At 28.2% G+C, this 19,437-nt stretch overlaps 1 protein-coding gene across 3 annotated transcripts; it reads right to left on the bottom strand.

Annotated features, from left to right (window-relative positions):
* Positions 1-437: 437 nt before the first annotated feature.
* On the bottom strand, positions 438-9,787 carry LOC113870754 (amino acid transporter AVT1C). Of its 3 annotated transcripts, none has more exons than XM_027507197.1 (13): positions 9,670-9,787; positions 8,916-9,170; positions 8,112-8,419; positions 6,027-6,241; positions 5,647-5,670; positions 4,818-4,998; positions 4,302-4,518; positions 3,901-4,036; positions 3,260-3,279; positions 2,415-2,560; positions 2,123-2,166; positions 1,975-2,037; positions 438-1,653 (listed from the first exon to the last, which is right to left on the bottom strand). In XM_027507197.1, the coding sequence occupies exons 2-13, from the start codon at positions 9,092-9,094 to the stop codon at positions 1,555-1,557; spliced, it is 1,632 nt and encodes a 543-aa protein (XP_027362998.1). In that variant the 5' UTR covers positions 9,095-9,170; positions 9,670-9,787; the 3' UTR covers positions 438-1,554. The 3 variants fall into 3 exon arrangements, with proteins under 3 accessions (XP_027362998.1, XP_027363001.1, XP_027362999.1); XM_027507200.1 differs by lacking the exon at positions 9,670-9,787 and adding an exon at positions 9,364-9,650; XM_027507198.1 differs by having other exon boundaries at positions 1,208-1,653; positions 8,916-9,672.
* Positions 9,788-19,437: the final 9,650 nt, after the last annotated feature.

Raw genomic sequence — 19,437 nt, 5'->3', positions numbered from 1 at the left:
GTTATCTAATTAATTAGAATCAAGTTGGGTTAGATTAGTTTTAGCAATTTTTTAAAATACTAGATAGGGTAAATTTTGTCTTACAAAATTATCAACAAAAATATTTGCTATGTTTTCTGCAAATATCAATTTTTTTAACTTATTATATTTATCTATTAGCAGAAATACACTTTTTTTTATGAGAGTATTTAAGCTAATCTTAATATTGATGATTTTGGTAAGTTGATTCTAAGCTTTTTATGGCAACCAGCTCTTATACAATATTTTTGCAAAATTTCCTATTATATTAAATTACTTTTTATAAGTATGATGTTATTCTTATGATGTTATTATTATGCAGATTCAAAATTTTGTTTGCAAAGATTGATATATTTTCGTTGATTATACTTCTAGAAAAGATATTTTTGTATTTATTTTTTAATTAATTTTGGCATGTCTAAAATGGACAACCTTCGTAATCTCAAGTACTTTCCTTTAGTGATGACTCAATAGTTAACTCTTTTTACTTTTAATTGCTTGTATTAGGCCTTAGTTTTTTCAAATCTTTTTAACAAAAAAAATACACAATTTTTTTTTATAGTTTCGTATTAAAATAGTTCATGCTGTTTGGCAAAGCTGCTTTTCTTAACTCAACCCAATCTAACTGATAAAACTTAGATTGTATTGGAAAAGAAAATAGCAATAAGATAACCAACGAAATTTAAAAAATAAGTGAAAGTGGGTAAAAAAAATAGTGACCAATAACACAATAAGATCACCGACTCTATCAACTAAAATGGTATCTCTAGATCATCCCCATAAGAGTTAACAAAAGCAACAAGCCAGCATTTGCTTTGAAGATAAGTTGGAGCTTTTAATGGTTGTTAAAGTTAATCATGGTTCTTCAGAGTAATAAACCTGAAGTCTTGAAAATTTATGACTAGAAAGTGATACGAAAGAGTGCTGGTTAGTGAAATTAATTAGTCATAACTTGCTTCACTAGTGCAACCACATCTCCACGGATGAGATTATAAATCATTCAACCAAACCATTATTCTCCATAAATTATAAGATCAATGAAACAAAGTATAGTGAAGCAACAAGTATAAACTGCCACGCAGCTAACAAACCTTGCTGTCTTGAATGAAAACATGACTCAGATGCCAGTTTCATCCATTGTGTTATGTCATTTACCTTGTTGCCCTTTTGGTAAGCACAATATTGCTACATTAAATGGTCATGGATATCATTTATCATCACCAAAATATTGCAATAGACACTTCAAACAGAGAAAAAAATCTCTTCTACAAACTCATTTGGTTGCTCCTTACAAACTCTCAAGTGTCTTTCTGCCACATTCTATGATTACCAATTGCCATTGCCAATACTTCAAACGAGAGCAAAACTTTTTATGATATGGTAACTAGGAATCAGAATAACCACAAATAAACAAAATGGTAAAGCCATGGAAAAATCAATTCAAAATTGTGGAAGAGCACTCAAAATAGATAGAATAAACGGACAGAGTAGATAACAGCAAAAGTTCTAATCTTCCAGGATTTAAGCCTCAAAACTTCATCCCTTCAAACTCTTAACAATCTCAACAAGGGCTGAGTATGTTCCAATAGAAGAACATACAACACCTACTGCGATAATTATAATGCAAAGAGTTGCCTGTAGACATGAAACAAAAGTAGAGTTCAATCATAACAATACAAGTAATGTTTGAAATTAATTAGAGGTGCAACAAGAATATATGCTGATATTTCTTCTGGCATTTCCATAACAATCCTTTGGATGTCTTGTTTTAAGATGTTTTGATATGAAAATGGCATGCTTCTAGTCAAAATTCCTTCTCATTTTTACTTTTTAAGTTGTATTAATATCAATATAGTTTGTTTTTTAAGTCTTTGAGTAGTTCACTTAATTCTGATGGGACATTATTAGTCTGTTACCATGTTCAATACGCATTTCACCAGAGAGAAATCATCATACCTGTAATCGTGTCACTTTACCCCGCAAGATTCTTAGGAAACAAGCACATGGTAGTATCAAAGTCTGTCATCAAGGTTGGATTTAATTAAAAAAATGCGTGAGTTCAGTAACTCTAGGAACAAGAACAGATAAACTGAAGGGAACTTACAACAAGCATTGTGAGTAATGATCCAATCAATGACATCACCAAACCTGCAAAATCAAAAAAAGAAAATAGATATGCTGTTGATATAATTATATAACATAATGCAATTGTGAAATTATGTCATAGTACAATGATTTTTCAAAATAAGAAAATGATGCAATTAATTATTCCCTCTGTTGGTCTATATATAATTTCCATATGTAGTAAAGCATTAATATTGAAGAGACAGTTCCTTTGCAAGTAAAATTGAGCTGTTACAAGCAAGCATATTAAAAAAGGAAGTAGAAAGACTCACCAAAAAAGGGAACTGACAGACCAATAACCAGGGTAGAAAGTACAAGCCCTGTTCTGATGAAGATGGAATATAGATAAGACTTGGCATGGTTTGATGGTATCAACTCCTCCAGACTCATTGCCACTGGAGATATAGTCAATGCATACGTGGTGCTAATTAAGAAAAAGCATCTTTCTTTGTTCTCAGTGTAAGAGTACTTTATGAAGAGAATGAAGGAGAAATGACATGTCTTGAAATACCATTTCAAAGTTTGTAATTTCAAGGGCTTGTTAGGATGCTTAAATGAGCTGAGATATTAATTGTAGGAACAAAAAAACGAGCCATGCAGAATGGCTTATAGTTATAAATAATCTTCCATAAATAATTGCAATCCAGGTGAACTATTTTTCTTGATAGTGGAAATTTTATTAACAGCTTTCTTTCTTTATTTCTTTTTCACCAGAGATGCTTGTGAAACTAAAAATGCTATAAAAACATTATTTCCTGGTAAATACATTAATCTTGAATTATATTTTCTATGAACTTTTTTCTTACAACTTTAAGTGAAGCATGATGCTGACTAAAATTATTCTCAATTCTGCACCATTCTTTGCTCTGATGTTGCAAAATGCTTGAATTACTTGGAAATATTTGTTCACAACAGAATTTCTCATTCGTATTTCAGTCCAATATTTTAAAAGAAGAAAGGAACTTCAAACTTATAAATGCTGTCGCAAATAAATAAACAAGTTAATAAATGCAGTATGGAAACAAAACCATTCTTCATGCTGAATGACTTTTTCCAAAGTGTATATGTAGATATGCATGCACATGTGTATTTTATAGAAGGCGCGTATAAAGGATATTTGGTAAATGGATTAACCACCTGCAAAAATAAGAGTAATGTTGGTCATTTATATGGTTAATAGAACATTAACAATATGTTGATACTGAATTAAACCTAGTACGAGAATAATAAATGAACCAAAAATAGGGAAGCTCTTCCCCAACCCCGTCCCAGAAAACAGGAAAAGAAATAGTCAAGAACCAATTATCCCAAGATGGGTTTTGGATTAAGATGGGTTTTTTTTTTTCTTCTAACATTAATTTCCATGGGGAAAAGGAAAAAATATAAAAGGAATATTTAGAGTATGTTTGTTTCCCATTTTAAAAATAAAATATATTACAAATTTGTATTATATTATATTTTTAAAAATAAAAAACTGTTTTTAAAATAGAAAATAAACATAATCTAATTATTAAGAATTAAGCCTAACTTATTCCTAAAATTAGCTTATAACGAGGTTTGTCCAAGCTTTATAAGGAATATCTGGCTCTATTTCTAATTCACGCAGGACTTTAACGTGTCCTTTTATATTCAAAATTGAACATTTAATGTGCAAATTTTGGTATATTCGTGACCAATGTGAAACATCTTAACACTAACTAACATAATTCCACATTTCCACTAAGAAAATATTTTTAATAAAATGTAGAATGAGTATACCGTAGTCCAGACAGCAATCTTGGTGGCTACCAACTCTTGGGGCAGGTTAAGAGTGAACTGAGAGAGTGTAGCTTCTCCAAACATTGTGTATCCCATAACAGCAGCTCCAGCATACAATAAGGTACAAATACCAAAACTGTGAGGAAAAAAAAATTCATACATTGTATTAGATTCAGAGAGAGAGAGTTTCTACAGAAGAAAATAAAATCTTATGCAACATGTACATATCATTTATTGTACATCTTGAAACACTCATGCCTTAACTGCTATCACCGATAATTATATTTTTTGAATATACTTGTCAATCACAATTCATGTAAGAAGACTTGAGGAGATATAATATTTAGTGAAAGGACTATTGGCACCTGAGTTATTATAGATTATGGCTAAAAGTTATTTACCATGCTAAGAGCACTCCAGGGAAATGGTTTTGATTTGCCATGGATGTATATATGTTTGGGAAGACAGCATGTCCAGAGTAGCAGTAACCATAAAGACCAATAGCAACAGGAAAAGTTGCAAGATTGAGTGTTGTCCCTTTGCTATGAAAGCCAACCTCATCTACGCCAACCCATAACAAGCAGAGAACCACTAAAACTGATGCAACAACTCCACCAGCTATAACAAACATGGTTAATGGTTATAATAAGATCTTCCAAATGAGAATTAATAACTTAATACATTGGAACCTTTTTTTTTTTTTCATATTATTATTTCCTTTAACAACAACAACAAAGCCTTATTCAAAGGAGTGAGGTTAGTTGAACAAGAAGTTATAGAAAAAAGGACACCATGAAGTGTGATAAAATCTTGTTTGAACAATATGATTATAGGGAGAAAGGTAAATAAGACCTAGGTTTAACTATTATCAGAGAATGGATAACTAATCATTACTTGCAGAAGAATAAGCTTTTTACCTGAGATGTAACTGAGAATGCTTAGGTCTCGGAGCCAAACGGTAGGAAGAACAGCCAAGGCAGTAATCACAGCAAATAGAGTATGTGAATTCAATTCAATTCCACCCAAATTTAAGTGTGCATTTGGAAATAAGGAAGACAAGTTGTCACCCTCCAAAATTATATATTCAATGCAACAAGCCTGCATGAAGGAATATTTAATAGGCAAAGTAATTGCTATAATATTAAAAACCTTAAAAGAAGTGATGATAAGTTGTATGATCCACCGGCACCTAGTATAAAAAATAACAACATTGTTTTAATCAACATGAACATATGGTAAATGGTATCCAATACATAAGCAGTCAATATGAGACCACTACAAGTGAACATAAGACCATGGTATCATGGATCGCTATCTCACACTTGAATGTGCCTGGCTACCAGAAGAGTACATATGAGAACAAAACATCTTGGTGCAGCAAAGAAAATTGTAGTGTCAGAATATGTTATTAAATTGTAGGACTGAAGAGTTTATCATGCAGGACTACTTGAACAAACTAAAACATGAATAGACAATCCCAATTACATGCAGCTATACCAATTGGGAAACTTCCAAACATACGAAGAAGGCTAAAAGCACACTGTTACTTATCATATGACTAATGGAAAGCCAAATTCATGAAAATGTAACAGTTGATGAGATCCAAACATGTGCCAATAAGATGCAACTGTGAAATCCAAAAAGGTAACCACTTGGAATTTCATCATTATAATTAATTTGCTTTAACAAATTATAATGGGTGAAACTCCAAGTGCAATACCACTGAGTGAAGGCAGCTGTACTTACATATAATTCCACGTACAATACTATCTGCATCCACAGAAAAAAGGAGAGAGCATAAGAAAGGGATTAGATATTTGTGGTTTTTTAATAACATAGCAATATTCCCCGAGAAAGCACAGATACAATATGATCCAAACATTAGAATACAGAAAATTGTGTAAATTTTTAAGACAGAAACATAATTTTAAGAGAGTAAGTGTGAGTCATTATAGACATATTAATGTAATATAATTTATCTAACTATATGATATTGTCATGTGTATTGATTTTGATATCAAAGTTTAAAAATAAACATAAAGTGTACACGAATGCGTATGAGATACAGCAATGACTACTATTTTGAAAAACTCATTGAAAAATAAGTATGGAGATAGCAGACATACTGAAATGGCAATACGTCCAGTAGTACCAAAAGCAGCTTGGCCAATGTCAGGGTATGTCTCAAGTTCAGGTTCACTGTCCAAGCAGGAACGCAGGAGCAGGCCAGTGTAAAATGAAATAATTGCAAAAATGAACAAAATAGAAAGCCCAAGCCATCCACCTTCCTTGGCAGCATAAGGGGTAGAAAGGATTCCTACACCACAAAGAACATTTATGCCTGCAAAATCCAAAGTATTAATAAGGCATCCGTGGTTGGCATATTTTTAATGCATGGTTTATGGTTTCAGTACATAAATATACATGTTCTCCTATCAACATATCTCAAGTTTAGCATGCATATAATTTTTAAACATGGATGGTAAAAGATAGGATGGAAAATTTTTCTATAACACATGAAAATTGAACGAAATCCTAACATCCATTGACATTCTACATACAACTTACTGACTCATAATCAACTGATGTTCTCTTCGATTAACTAGGATTAGTTCACCCCAAAATAACCATGTTATTGCATTGTAGCATGTATATTTGATTGGTTCTTCTGAAGATGAAAAAGTGACACCAAAAAATAAAATAAAATCAGACAGGATAACTATGATATATAATGCATAAACTTTGTCTCTCAAGTTTCAAGGTCTTCAAATAAATGCAGCCACAGTGACCCTAAATTATAATGTATTATAAATATAAAAATGCAGAGAGAAAAGGGAAAATATTTAAATTACTGAAGAGAAAGTGTTTATATGCACATTATTAGCTATAGTACAAATTCAAATATAACATCAAGGTTAACTCAGAAATTAGAAAATGAATTTTTTGAACCATTTTGAGCAAGTGATGCTGACAAAATTTACATCATTGGCTAATATGGTCCCCCCAATCAGGGGACCAATTGAGTTTGTGGTTCTTGAACTTCTTAATTACAAATTGCAGAAAAAAGGAATGCTCCTGAACTATGTCAGAGGACTGATAAAGTGGTAAAGAGTCCAGTTGGGAGCATCCAACCCCTCTCCATCATCACTTACCCAGAAAAGTTGTATTGTTCATACAACACTGTAACACTACTTTTTTCTCTTTATCTTTCACTGTCACCTTAATTACCTTTGTCTCACTCTTTCTTTTCTTCACGTCTCTCTTTATTGCATAATTTTTTGTACGAGAATATAATTTCTCATTGAAAAAGTCCCACCCCATGTTTTTTCCCCTTCAAATGAAATATATATCGAGTAATTTTAGATCAAACGTTGCTAATAACCTTAAGAAAGCGAAGAACTTGAGAAGCAAATTGTATTATTACTACAAATATGCAAGGTTAATCTTTCAACTTTATTATAATTTAAATATGATCAAGCCATGTTGGGAGCAGCTATCTATATCCAAAACCCATCTTCACCCTGTCATTTACATGTACGGGAAAATCTGACCTTCAATATGAAATTTCCGTCAAAGTCAATGATGGGCAGGTATCATGTTAATCTTTCAAATTATTGTCAACAAAATATTCCCTTTCAAATTACTTTTGTTACCAATTTAATTTTTCAGAGTTTTTTTTTCCACCACTCTAGTCCTCTATTTTAAATCTTAGAAAGATTAATTTAGCTAGAGTAAATCTTTGAAAAATTAATCTAATGAAAATCTTTTGAAGTGTAAAAGTAGTGATAGAAAAATGTAAAACAACTAATTTAGTGACTAAATTTCTAAAAAAATAATATGACAACTTACTACGCATATAACTTTGGAAGACCAAATTAAGGATTTCATTGTATTTCTTTTCTTTTGCCATGTAACACATTCAGACACTGTTCTTTGGAGTATTATCATGCTTCTTAGCTTTCTCTTCAATGCATGCTGTGCATTGTCTCAAATTTCAATTATAGACACGCATTTCTTCTTTAGCTGTATACAATTTAGAATCACATATCATGATTTCCTCCTTTGCTAATACTTCTGTCCTTTTTATTCGCTCGGAAGAAAATCAAGAAATGGGTTAACATTATTTTTTCCCCTTCTAATAGCATTCGTGCCATAGAACACCTGACAATATAACAGTATAGCAAGCCAAGGTTCAAAGTTAAACTACTTACCATTAAGCACAGCCTGTCCAAAAGAGCACTGGCGAGAAGGAACTTCATGAGCTACCTTTGTATCCTTCTTGATCAAAGAAGACCTTCTAGAAGGAAGAGGAGGAAGCAAGGTATGAGAGCTACGCCTCTGTTGCTGCTCATCTTCTGTTGCTTGTATAAGAGGCTTTGTCACTGAAGGAAGTGTTTCAGGAGTGTGCCTCCTTGTTAGAGATGAAGAAAGAAAGGAACTGCTCAATCTTGACAATGAGGGTGTGCCCAAAAATCCAATATTTGGTGATGGCACACTACTGTATAGATCAATAGATTGCCTGAAATACCATCAATCATAACAATGTCATAAGTACTCATTCGCACTGACCTTTGTTCAGCAAAAGATATAAATGGTGAAAAAAAAAAGTTGTAATTCAATGACATGGTTAGGGAAATTTGTCAACTGTTTGACATGGTTTCTTGACTCTGTCAGTCAACACAAAAAAGTTACATATTCTCTTTTCTTCATAAGCTGAAAATTTATAACAACAAAATAGATCACATGATGCTATTATTTACTGTATGATCTCTTTTAATCATTTCTTTAGTAAATTTTACTTTTACCCTCTAAAAAGCAAAATGACTTTTCAAGAACCATGATAAAAAGTGAAGAAAAGAAAGGGACACAATTAACCATTTTTTCCCCAGAAATCAGAGGATTCCCTTTTGACACTTCCAGAACAAAAAAAAAAAAGGACACCTGAAGTTACACGCGCACAAACACAATCATAAGAAAACAGTGGAATCGAAGCAGAGGAAGAAGAAGGGGTTTACCTGTAACTCTGAGGCCATGAGATGTTGTAAGAACTGGGTTTTCTCTGTGGTGGATTTTCGTTTGAGTAATTGGAAGAATCAGAATCGTTACCATCATCTCCAACTTTGTTCAAATCCTTCTCCTCATCTTCTTCATCACTCTCAATAATAAAACTGTTGTCTGAAACAGAGTTATTCATCTTCCTTCAACCTCTTCAAAAATCCTGGATTCTCTCTATAATTCAAGGATACTCCACAATCTCTTCAACAATTCACCTTCACCAAAAATGACCCAAAATTATACAACACAAGACAACAAGAACATCACAGAATAAAATATCAAGGAGAAATATAAGGTAATATTGCAACATAAAAAATCCGGGTTTGGATTAATGGGTATCCTAATCTTAACTCTTCATTTTGAAAAAAAAAAAAAAAAACACGTGGGATGAGATCGATTTGAAGCTACCCTTTTAAACACTCAAACTCAAATGTGCTAAGCTCCAAGTATTGCTTTTACTACTGTGCATGCATTTTCTTCATTTTGGTTAAGCAAAACTAAACAAAAACAAAAAAGTAAATAAAACACACACACACACACACACACACACACAATAGAACCATAAAGGGTGTCATTCAATAGCACTTTTTAAGTTTCCTCCTTAGTATTTTGTTTCCTTAAATTTGTAGTATTTCCAAAGAAACAAAATAAGTGAAAAGATAAAACCAAGGGATAGATTCCACAGAGAAAAGAAACAGGTGGCTGGCTACGTACTTTGCTTTCACTATTTCTCTCTCTGCATATCCAATGATGGTTGGTCTCTCAGAATCTCTATGTGAAGTGTGAACTGAAAAACGTTAACATTCACGACGACAGAACATAAGGAAGCTTTAGCAGTTAATTGCTATGTGTGTGTATTTGTACTTTGTCTAAGACAGTGCAGGCATCAAACAAAATCTTAGCCGTACATTTTGTGTAATAATAGACGCCAATTGCCAATGTCCATGCTGGCATGGGCCCTTCTTTTTGTTTGTAGTCATAAGTGATGATAATGAATATTAAATAGTACCTATTGACTTAACTTATAAACATGCCTTTCAAGTAATCAATTTATTTTAGATATATATAAGGGGACTTACAACTTTCATGTAAGTCTTGGAAATAAGCAGAAGAAGGTTTTCTGATTGTAGTTTATTTTGTCTTTTTAGATAGGCAAAATAATGGTAGTTATTATCTTTTCAATAATGTCTTGATGCCTACTTAATTTTAAGAGTATATTTGGCAAAGGAAAAAGGTAATAAATTAGCTTAAAGATTCCAAAAAAAATAATTAAGTAAAAACCGAAATACTAATTTTTACTTCAAAGTTGTTAATAAGTTAATTTATTGAATAGAAATGTTTGGTGAAATTATTTGCTAAACTAATTAAAAAAAGATCAATTTAATATAAATTTTATATTACTATTATTTTATAGATAAATGTATTTTTAAGTAATTATAGTTTTGAGGTTTTTAGTTAATTTTGATATCCTGTTATTTTTGTGTCAATATCAACTGATTTTTAATAAAATTTTAATTATCATGGGGACCCGAAAGTATATTACTAACAATTTTGAATGGACACAAAGAAATAATGCCAACGGTTTTTCTACTATAAGTATAAATAGTAATAAGGCCAAACCTTTTTTCTTTTCCATGTTCTCTCATCTCTCAGGTTTCGTTAATTAAACTTTAGTTTTATCACTTGATTTTCCAACGTTATTGTGTTTCTATTTTTCGGTCTCTTTTGTTAGTTACTATTTTTTAGATGATTTCTTTTGTTACTTAACTTCTTGAACGATTTTCATTTTTTTCATAGAGGTTAAAATATATTTAAAGTACAGTTGATGCAGCTTAATGAGATTTCTAGGAAAAAGGAAATTGTAGAATGGATTTCTAGTGAAAACTATTTGATTTAAGAGTTAATTATGCATAAAAAAATAATGGAAAATGAACTCCACCACCCCCTATACATTTTCCTTATATAGTAATTTGTCTCAAAATTAATTGTATCAAATAATAGCCTTAAACATATTTAGTCCACCCCACTAAACAATAACCAGACGAATCAAAAGGTAAAATACTGAAAAATTATAGTTTACCTTGATTAACTTACCTCTTACATGACTTCAAAAAAAAAAAAAACTTACCTCTGACATTTATAATATCTAATAAAAATTTAAAGTCACACAGTCTTTACAATGTAAATGAAAGTTGATTAATTTTAATTTGAAAATGCCAATTTATTTTTTTAATATTTAAAAAAAAATTATCCTTTTTTCAAAATGACTATTAAAAATGGACTTAATCTGATTCACACTTAATAATGTAACTCAACAAAATAAAAAACATTGTTTAAATTTTAAAAAAATGTTTAATTTAATTAACGTGAGACATTTTAATACAAGTTTACGATAAAAGAATTAATTTATAAGTTATAAATAAAAATAAAAATAACTAACAAATGAGAAAAAGTTAAAATAATAATAATATTAACAACAATAAATGAGAGAAAAAAAAATCATTGCATGGGCAGAACTTGACAATAATTCTTGTATGCACTTAAAAATCAAATCTTGAAAATTGTTTTCAATTCTCTCTTTCTGTATTAAACTTATTAAAAATGTATTAAATTTAAACACATTCTTAAATTTTGGACCAGACAAGCGGATAAACAAAAGATGCCTTTTTTAAAATAAATTAATTAATTAAATGACTAGACTAGGTCGTCATTTTTTTAATCAAAAGTTTTTACTTTTTTATTTATTATAAAAGATAAATAAATTCATAAAAAATAGTTGATAACACCACAATATATTACTAACCTAAAGTTATAATTGTTATATTCAAAATCACTTTCAACCATATTTACATACAAACACGCTCATAATTAAAAAATGATCAAGTTTGATGCATTTAAACAAAATTAATTTTTTACTTACTTTTATAATAATATTATCAAACACAGATTGGTTCAATTTCTTTCTAAAAACTAATTCTTTTCAAATTAAAATTTTCAAAATCAACTGTATATATTAAAATCTAAAACAAACACATGCATACTTCATTGTACGTACACAAATTGCTTGCTCTCTTTATTGTATTTCGTTGAAAGTTACTTAAGAATATAAAGATTGTTTATCAGCTCAACTTGACAATGTTTTTCTTCATGACGACATGCAAAATCATAAACAACCATACCTTTTACAGCTACTCTTTAAAATCCTACTAGTTATTATATTAATATATTCAATATATATGTAAATAAAGTGGGTACGTTTATTGCATGAACTATTAAAAAAAATATCCCAAACATGTGATTGTGTTGCTAGATCCAAGAAAGAACAAAACAATCATAACCACGACAATGAACATGTGGTTTTCCTATGAGCAGCGTTCCAAACTTTAAACCAGTACATATATACCCTTGTCTTGACCAGACAAGATACAAGTTCATGACAAAATCAATGCCAATATCCATCGGCATCACAGTATCGTGCTGAAATTTCGCTACTATTCTGCAAAATCAACTGCTTGAGAATTGGGGATCAAATGCTAAAACATTTAACATTACATACTTAAACGCATTCCATTTACTAAAATAGTTTAGTTAACTATTTAAAAATGTTGTATATAATACCTTTTAAACTTAAGTTGAAGTCGAACTCAACTTTTAAATATAATTTATGAAGTAATAATCATTTATCATTTACAAGTTTTCATTTGGTCATATATGTAGTTAACGTGAGAGGTTAATAATACTAAAAATTATTAAATTATTATTTGTTTAAAATATACTTAAAATTAAAATAGAGAGAGTGTGTTTTTTTTTCCCTCAAAATAAGATGTAGTTGATATAAATAAGAAGGAATATTCAATTATTGTGTCGTTAAAACTTTTATATATCTTGCAATTAAGAATTAAATAGTTGATTAGAATATCGTATGTCCTTTGGAAATGTCGGTTTAAATTTCGAAATATTTTATTAATATTATCTTTATCTGGCCACATCATCATAATGGTTTCTGATAAACTTGACTTGGGTTACATCTGCCAGTTAATTTCGTTAATAATGTTGATGTTTTCAATCAATTATTTGAATACGCTGTCGATTCTCCACTTCCTCTGAAACACATGGATCAGTGCTGTGCTGTATCATTTAATGCGATAGATGTCTGAAAGGTGCGTTGCGTATCCAATCATCAAAATCATATGCTTTGATTTTCATAGTTAAATGCTTCGCCTTAAATATGTGTATAATTTTATTTAGGCTTTGAAATTGTAATTATTAGTTATTTAAAAACTAATGTTTTAACTTTTAAATTTAACCTTACATGAAGTTTTCTTCTTATACTATCATGAACTACTATTATAAATCTCTGTGAAAGCAAATACTACTACTTTATCTCATTTTACACTATGTTTATCTATAATTATTTTGTTGAGAAAGTTATTGTAATTTTAGATTTCGTATATTGTGGACATGTTCATGATCTGATATCGACAGAAATGGCTAAGATAAAATTATTATAAATTATATTTTCAACGAAAATAACTTTTAATTTTACACAGCAGTGTTAGTGTTATAATTAAAATTTAAGGCTAATGAATTTTTTTTACTCATATATAACTCCCTCTAAATAAATTTATTTTTGATTTGTGTATAAAAAAAAATATTATTGAGAGGTTGATTAGTTTTTGTGCCTCAGCAGCACAGCCTAAGAAAATCTCTCGTTTCAAGAAAGAAAGCATACTCTATAAAACCAAAGTAAAAATTCGCAAGCCATGAAATAATTATTTTCTTCTAATTAATGCAATTATTTTGTCATAAAATCATTAACAATAGTTTTTACATTAGAATCACATATTTTAGGGTAATTATCATGAGAACAACTAGTGGAAAGACCAGTTAAAACCTGGTAATCTAATTGGCAATGCCAATAATGGGTTTTTATTTTATATATTACGATTGTCAAATATGCTAAGCAGAAACACATTGTGTGAAATATGGATGTGTTTGGGTTTCAGATCTGCAGGTTTTCTTTTTTTCAAGATCTGGAATGCATCTCCTCAATCCTGTTGATAAAGATGCTTGGCGAATATACTTGTGGACCTTCAGCATCAATCATTCAAACTTATACATTAATAATATGGTATCTGGGATCAGTGCCACAATTTGATCTTTATCATCTCGTATTATATGCATTTCAGGTATGTTTAGCCAAGCATATACTGTGTCAAACATGGAAATTCGAACTTTTCAAATCTCCAATAATAATAATAATAATAATAATTATCATCATCATTTCCACACTGCTGATAAGATGCTTGTGATACAATTTAGATTTATAAAAATGTTAGATATTGGTTTTTATTACACGTGGTAGCTGCCTAGCTGGATCGGTGGCACATAAATGTTGCATTGAACTTGGACACCCTACCCATGTTTGCAAGAAACTCTTACCATTTGAAATGAAATATTTCATATATTTTTAATGTTAGATCGGGCAATTAATCAGTACAAATATTATTTTAATTATAAATTATTAAATTAACTATAGTTAAACCGTAATTAATAAAGTGTTCGATTATATATATATATATATATATATATATATATATATAGTAAATAATATAATTTTTATCCAATAATAATAATAAATATCATGTTTATAATTTCGTAAATATATAATTTAATTATAAAAATTATAATAAAATATGATAAATGTTTGAATATGTTATTATTAACGTGTTATATTATAATATTTACCATACTTAGTAAAATGATAATTTAATTATTTTTCTATTATGGAGAAACATTTTTTGGTGATATTATTATTTATATTAAATCATGTATATATGTTAATAAATAAATACACGACATAATGGTTAAATGTTTTATAAGTTATATTTTATGATGATATTATCTTATGACAAATGTAGACATATGATGAGTTCTACCCAAATAATGGTAGATATATATTATAATATATAACTTAAGAAAATGAAAATTATACGTGGGCAAGACTCAAGTTAGCAAAGATTTCACGTGAAGGCTTATCAATGACAATTATACCTTCAAATCTTATGAGAAAAACATTGCCAGACAATTTTAAAATAAGAAATGTACTTCATATATATTCAATCCGACAATTAAACTCTCAGAGAATTAAGTATCACAGAATGTTTTTCTGTACAACGTTCTTCAAAATTTAAATTGAAAACAACACAAGATTTCGCATTCAAATATTGCTGCTAAGCTAGTAACACAAGATTGTTGAGTACATCTTAACTGGGGGTAACATGATCAAACATCCAGTTTTGACCACACAGCATATACATGGTTGATAATAATAATAATAATTGTGATGATAGATATCCCAACAACCAGCTTTGCAGCCACACCTTGTTTGGTTATACAAGATTTGTCATAGGCCTTAAAAACAACAAGTCTCCAAATAGACCCACCAATTATATTTTATTTGTTTTGTAGAATTCTCACATGCTTATCCACATTTCAGAACCTACCAATTAATATACCCTTTCGTCAATAATCAATGGCTACTTGACAACACCAACTTTACATATAAGACACTTTTCCGCTTCAAATTAAATAGCATCATCAATTTTACCGAAGAGAAAAAAAAATAGCACCCACCAATCAAATTTTCATGCATTATTGGATCAAAACCTTCTTTTCTCTGTCGGTCCCATTGTTCTAACCTCTCTCAAATTACACACTGCCAAAGAGAAAACCATATGCATTTTCTGCCTCCGTCATATTATCATATATATGAAGCAAATTTATCCATCTTTCTACAACTGTACACTGTTAGTTAGTTATGTCACACTAGTTTTAAAGTCAAGTAATATAGCAAATCAGTCAACAGTTAAATCATTTGAAAAATTAATGTAATTAACTATGTGATAGAGTATATGGGTTTTTGTTAAGGGTTAATGTTAAGTATTTATAAATATTTTGTTATTAAACAAATTATGTATTTATTATATTAAAGTTATAAAATTATAATTTTTTTTTATTTTTAATCAAATTTTATTATTATTAGTTGCTTATTCTTATTTTTAATACTAAAATTAAAAAATTGCATGTGTGTATATCTTTTCCTGTGCATGTGGGGAAAAAATTGCAATCTATTAGTGGCGAAGAAGACATGTAAATTCGAATTTTCTTCTGTTGGTTCTCACTTTAGTCTCTACTTAGTAAAATTATAATCGTGTATTATATTTAATGATCTTTAATGATAAGTTAATTTTGTTATAAAAATTAAAATTTTTCAATAAATTAGCTTTTATTAGTATATAATTTTTTAACAATAATTGAATGATTAATAAATTTTAATTTTTACTTACAAAATAATATAATATATTAATAAATAATTTCATTAATACAAAAATATATTAGTATATGCTATCAAAATACAAATGTTCATATACTGTATTATTTTGTTGATATAAACAAAAATTATACAAATAAAAAATATCTTAATATTTAGTAATTTTTAATCGTTTATTTTGCAATTGATTATTTAGATCAATGTTAATAAAAGTTTTTAAGAATAACCAATATTTAAATAACATTGACTAATATTCATTAACAATGATCAATCTTGTGACTAATTGGAAAAAAAAATACCAATCATTATAAACAACTAGATGCACTATATAGTTGTAATTTTGTTGAAGAGAAATATCTATTATCACTCTAACATATTTATTATCATTCACGACCTACATTTTTTATTATTAATTGAATTAAAAAATAAAAGTAATTAAAAAAACAACAATAAATATTTTAAAGTAACAACAAACTCACCATTTATATTTATTATATATGTGTACTAAAACTATCAATTATGAAAACATTTATTTTCAATCACTAACATGGCATTAGAGCAGAGTCTGTGACAAGTGCTCTGCCACCAACCTATCTCACAATCCATACCATCCTTGAGCAGATAAAATAAATTGAAATTAATTTTGATTTTAAAAAATAAAATAACTGTTGTTTAATAATTTTAAAATTAAAAAAATTATTTATTATTGCATTTCATCTTACTAAATTGTTCTTATTCTATCTTTAGGCAAAACATGTGACCGTGATGAAAGTTGTCAACTACCATCTGCACCCTCCTCATCCAATCCCACCCATTATCTGATGTCCACCAAATTGTATCAGCGTTTTTGTCAAAAAAAATAATTGAAATCCTAAAAATTAAATAAATTTTGAATATTTTAAAAATTAAAATTAATTTTTTTAATCAAGTTAGACAAGATTTTAGATTTAATTTTAAAAATTAATCCAATTTACTTTAAAACAAACTATTTATGAAAAATATTATCACTTATACTTATATAATTCTATATTTATTAAATTATAATTTTTAATACTTTTATAGTTTTTTAATTTAGATTTTATTATTTTAATGTATTTATAACTATATTAATTTTATATTAATTTAAATTTATTTTTAGCTATAATATTTTTTATATAAAATAAGTTTTAATTAAAAATCATACAAAGAGATAATAAATAATTTAGTTATTATGTTTTAACTAAATTATAAATTAATTTATTTAATTAAAACTATTATTAATCAAATCAGATTAAATTAAAACTTTATTTAAGTAAATTCAAACTAAACTTCATTAAAAATTGGAAGATTTTCCTTATTAAAAAAAATTTCTTAAATATAAAAAACTTAAAATTTTATTTGTTTAATAAGTTGGAACAGTAATAAGAGAAATTTATAAAAAAATTAAATTATTCATAATTAAATTCCTTTTTGCAAGCGTATGCAATATCGAATAAAATGTATTTTGAAAATTATTTTATATTAGATACTGCTAATGTAGATATTAAGAAATTTAAATTTAAAAAAGTGTAACAATATTCTTATCAATATATTCTTTTCATAATTTATATTGAAAATTTTTTATTTATTGATTCTTTGAGATATTCATTTTTTTTCATATATAATACAAAAAATATTTCAGAGATAACTTTTGGAGAGCTAGTGATGCACACACTTAATTAGCATGCAAATGTTTGAATAATATATGAACTTAAGCTAAAAGAACATATTAGCATTATCTTTCCCAAATTATAAAATGAAAAACATGATCTTGAATTTAAACTTAATTATGTTAAAAAAAGAAATACTTAACATAAATTTAGTACACTTGAATTAGAACACTAGGCCAATAACATCATTAATTATAGATTATAATCATAATAAATTAAGAAGTATCACAACTAGTTTTGCTTATGGCATGGGCTATTATTCCTTAGCTTCAACGATGAGTTTATGGCTCGTGGACTTGAGAGTGATATGTCATAGTTATAAATTACATTTTTAAGGCCATCATGCAAAGAATTTGATAATGGAATTTACGTGCTCATGACAATATCATCCTTAAACACCCATCTCAATTATCTTATATCCATTCAAATTTTGATATATTCATCTTCTTCATCGCTCAAATGATTGCACATAAAGTGCAAAATGTCAAATATTTATAACCCAACAATTTTAAGTGTTCTTATTAATTATTCTGATAACTCTCTTAATTATTAAATGAAAAAAAAAATACTGAATATTTTTTATACACCTAAAAATATTAAATATATTTTTATTTAATATTGCAAGAAGTTCATTAAAAAAAATATTATGATATCACGTAACAATATTTCTGTGAACACGATTGCAGCATAGAATCAATTATTGTTCCATTTTCTTTTTCTTCGTAGTTTCATATCAATAATTGGGTACCTGTTGCTTGAACATGATGTTAGTAATAAGAGCTTTCTTGAAGTTATTAGCAATCTCTGCAATGTGGGTATCTCTATCATTTTATGCTTAATTAGTTGGAAAGACTATTCATGAACATGAGTGACTATATAATAAGTCCATTCAAAAGAAAATTATTGCTCACTTGTAGACCTCATTACAAGAAACAGATCATGCTTTCCACCTCGTACTTTGACAAAATAGTATGTTAAAAGAAATCTTTAAGGATATTGACTGATCAAAAAATTAAAACTGAAATGACCTTATAATAAAAGTAATTTCTAGTAAAATAAATATTTATTATTTAATATCCTTAAGTCCATCACCACTAGATTACAAAAACAGTTGTTGCATTAGAAATGCAAAAACATTTAATAGTTTAACTGCGATTTGAATTATGTTAATTAAAAAAAATAATTTTAACATTAAATATATTTGAATAATTAATTGATACAAAATTATAAAATATTAAATTAAGCAAAATTTGAATTAACATAAAAAAATATCATATGACACATTCTTTAAGATTAAAGACCTACAATAAATAGTTAAATGATAACAATCCATATATGCATCACATATATGAGTTTTAATTTTTTTAAAATTATATATATATAGTAATCTCCAAATCTATGTTCAGCTTTAACTTCCCGTATTCCCAACTAGAAAATTCAGCCAATCAGTAATAATACAAG

This window comes from Abrus precatorius, unplaced genomic scaffold (assembly GCF_003935025.1).
Source record: "Abrus precatorius isolate BTA unplaced genomic scaffold, Abrus_2018 Scaffold7, whole genome shotgun sequence".
Taxonomy (NCBI): Eukaryota; Viridiplantae; Streptophyta; class Magnoliopsida; order Fabales; family Fabaceae; genus Abrus; species Abrus precatorius.
Note: the sequence above shows the minus strand (reverse complement) of the source record. Positions and strands in the feature narration are given on the sequence as shown.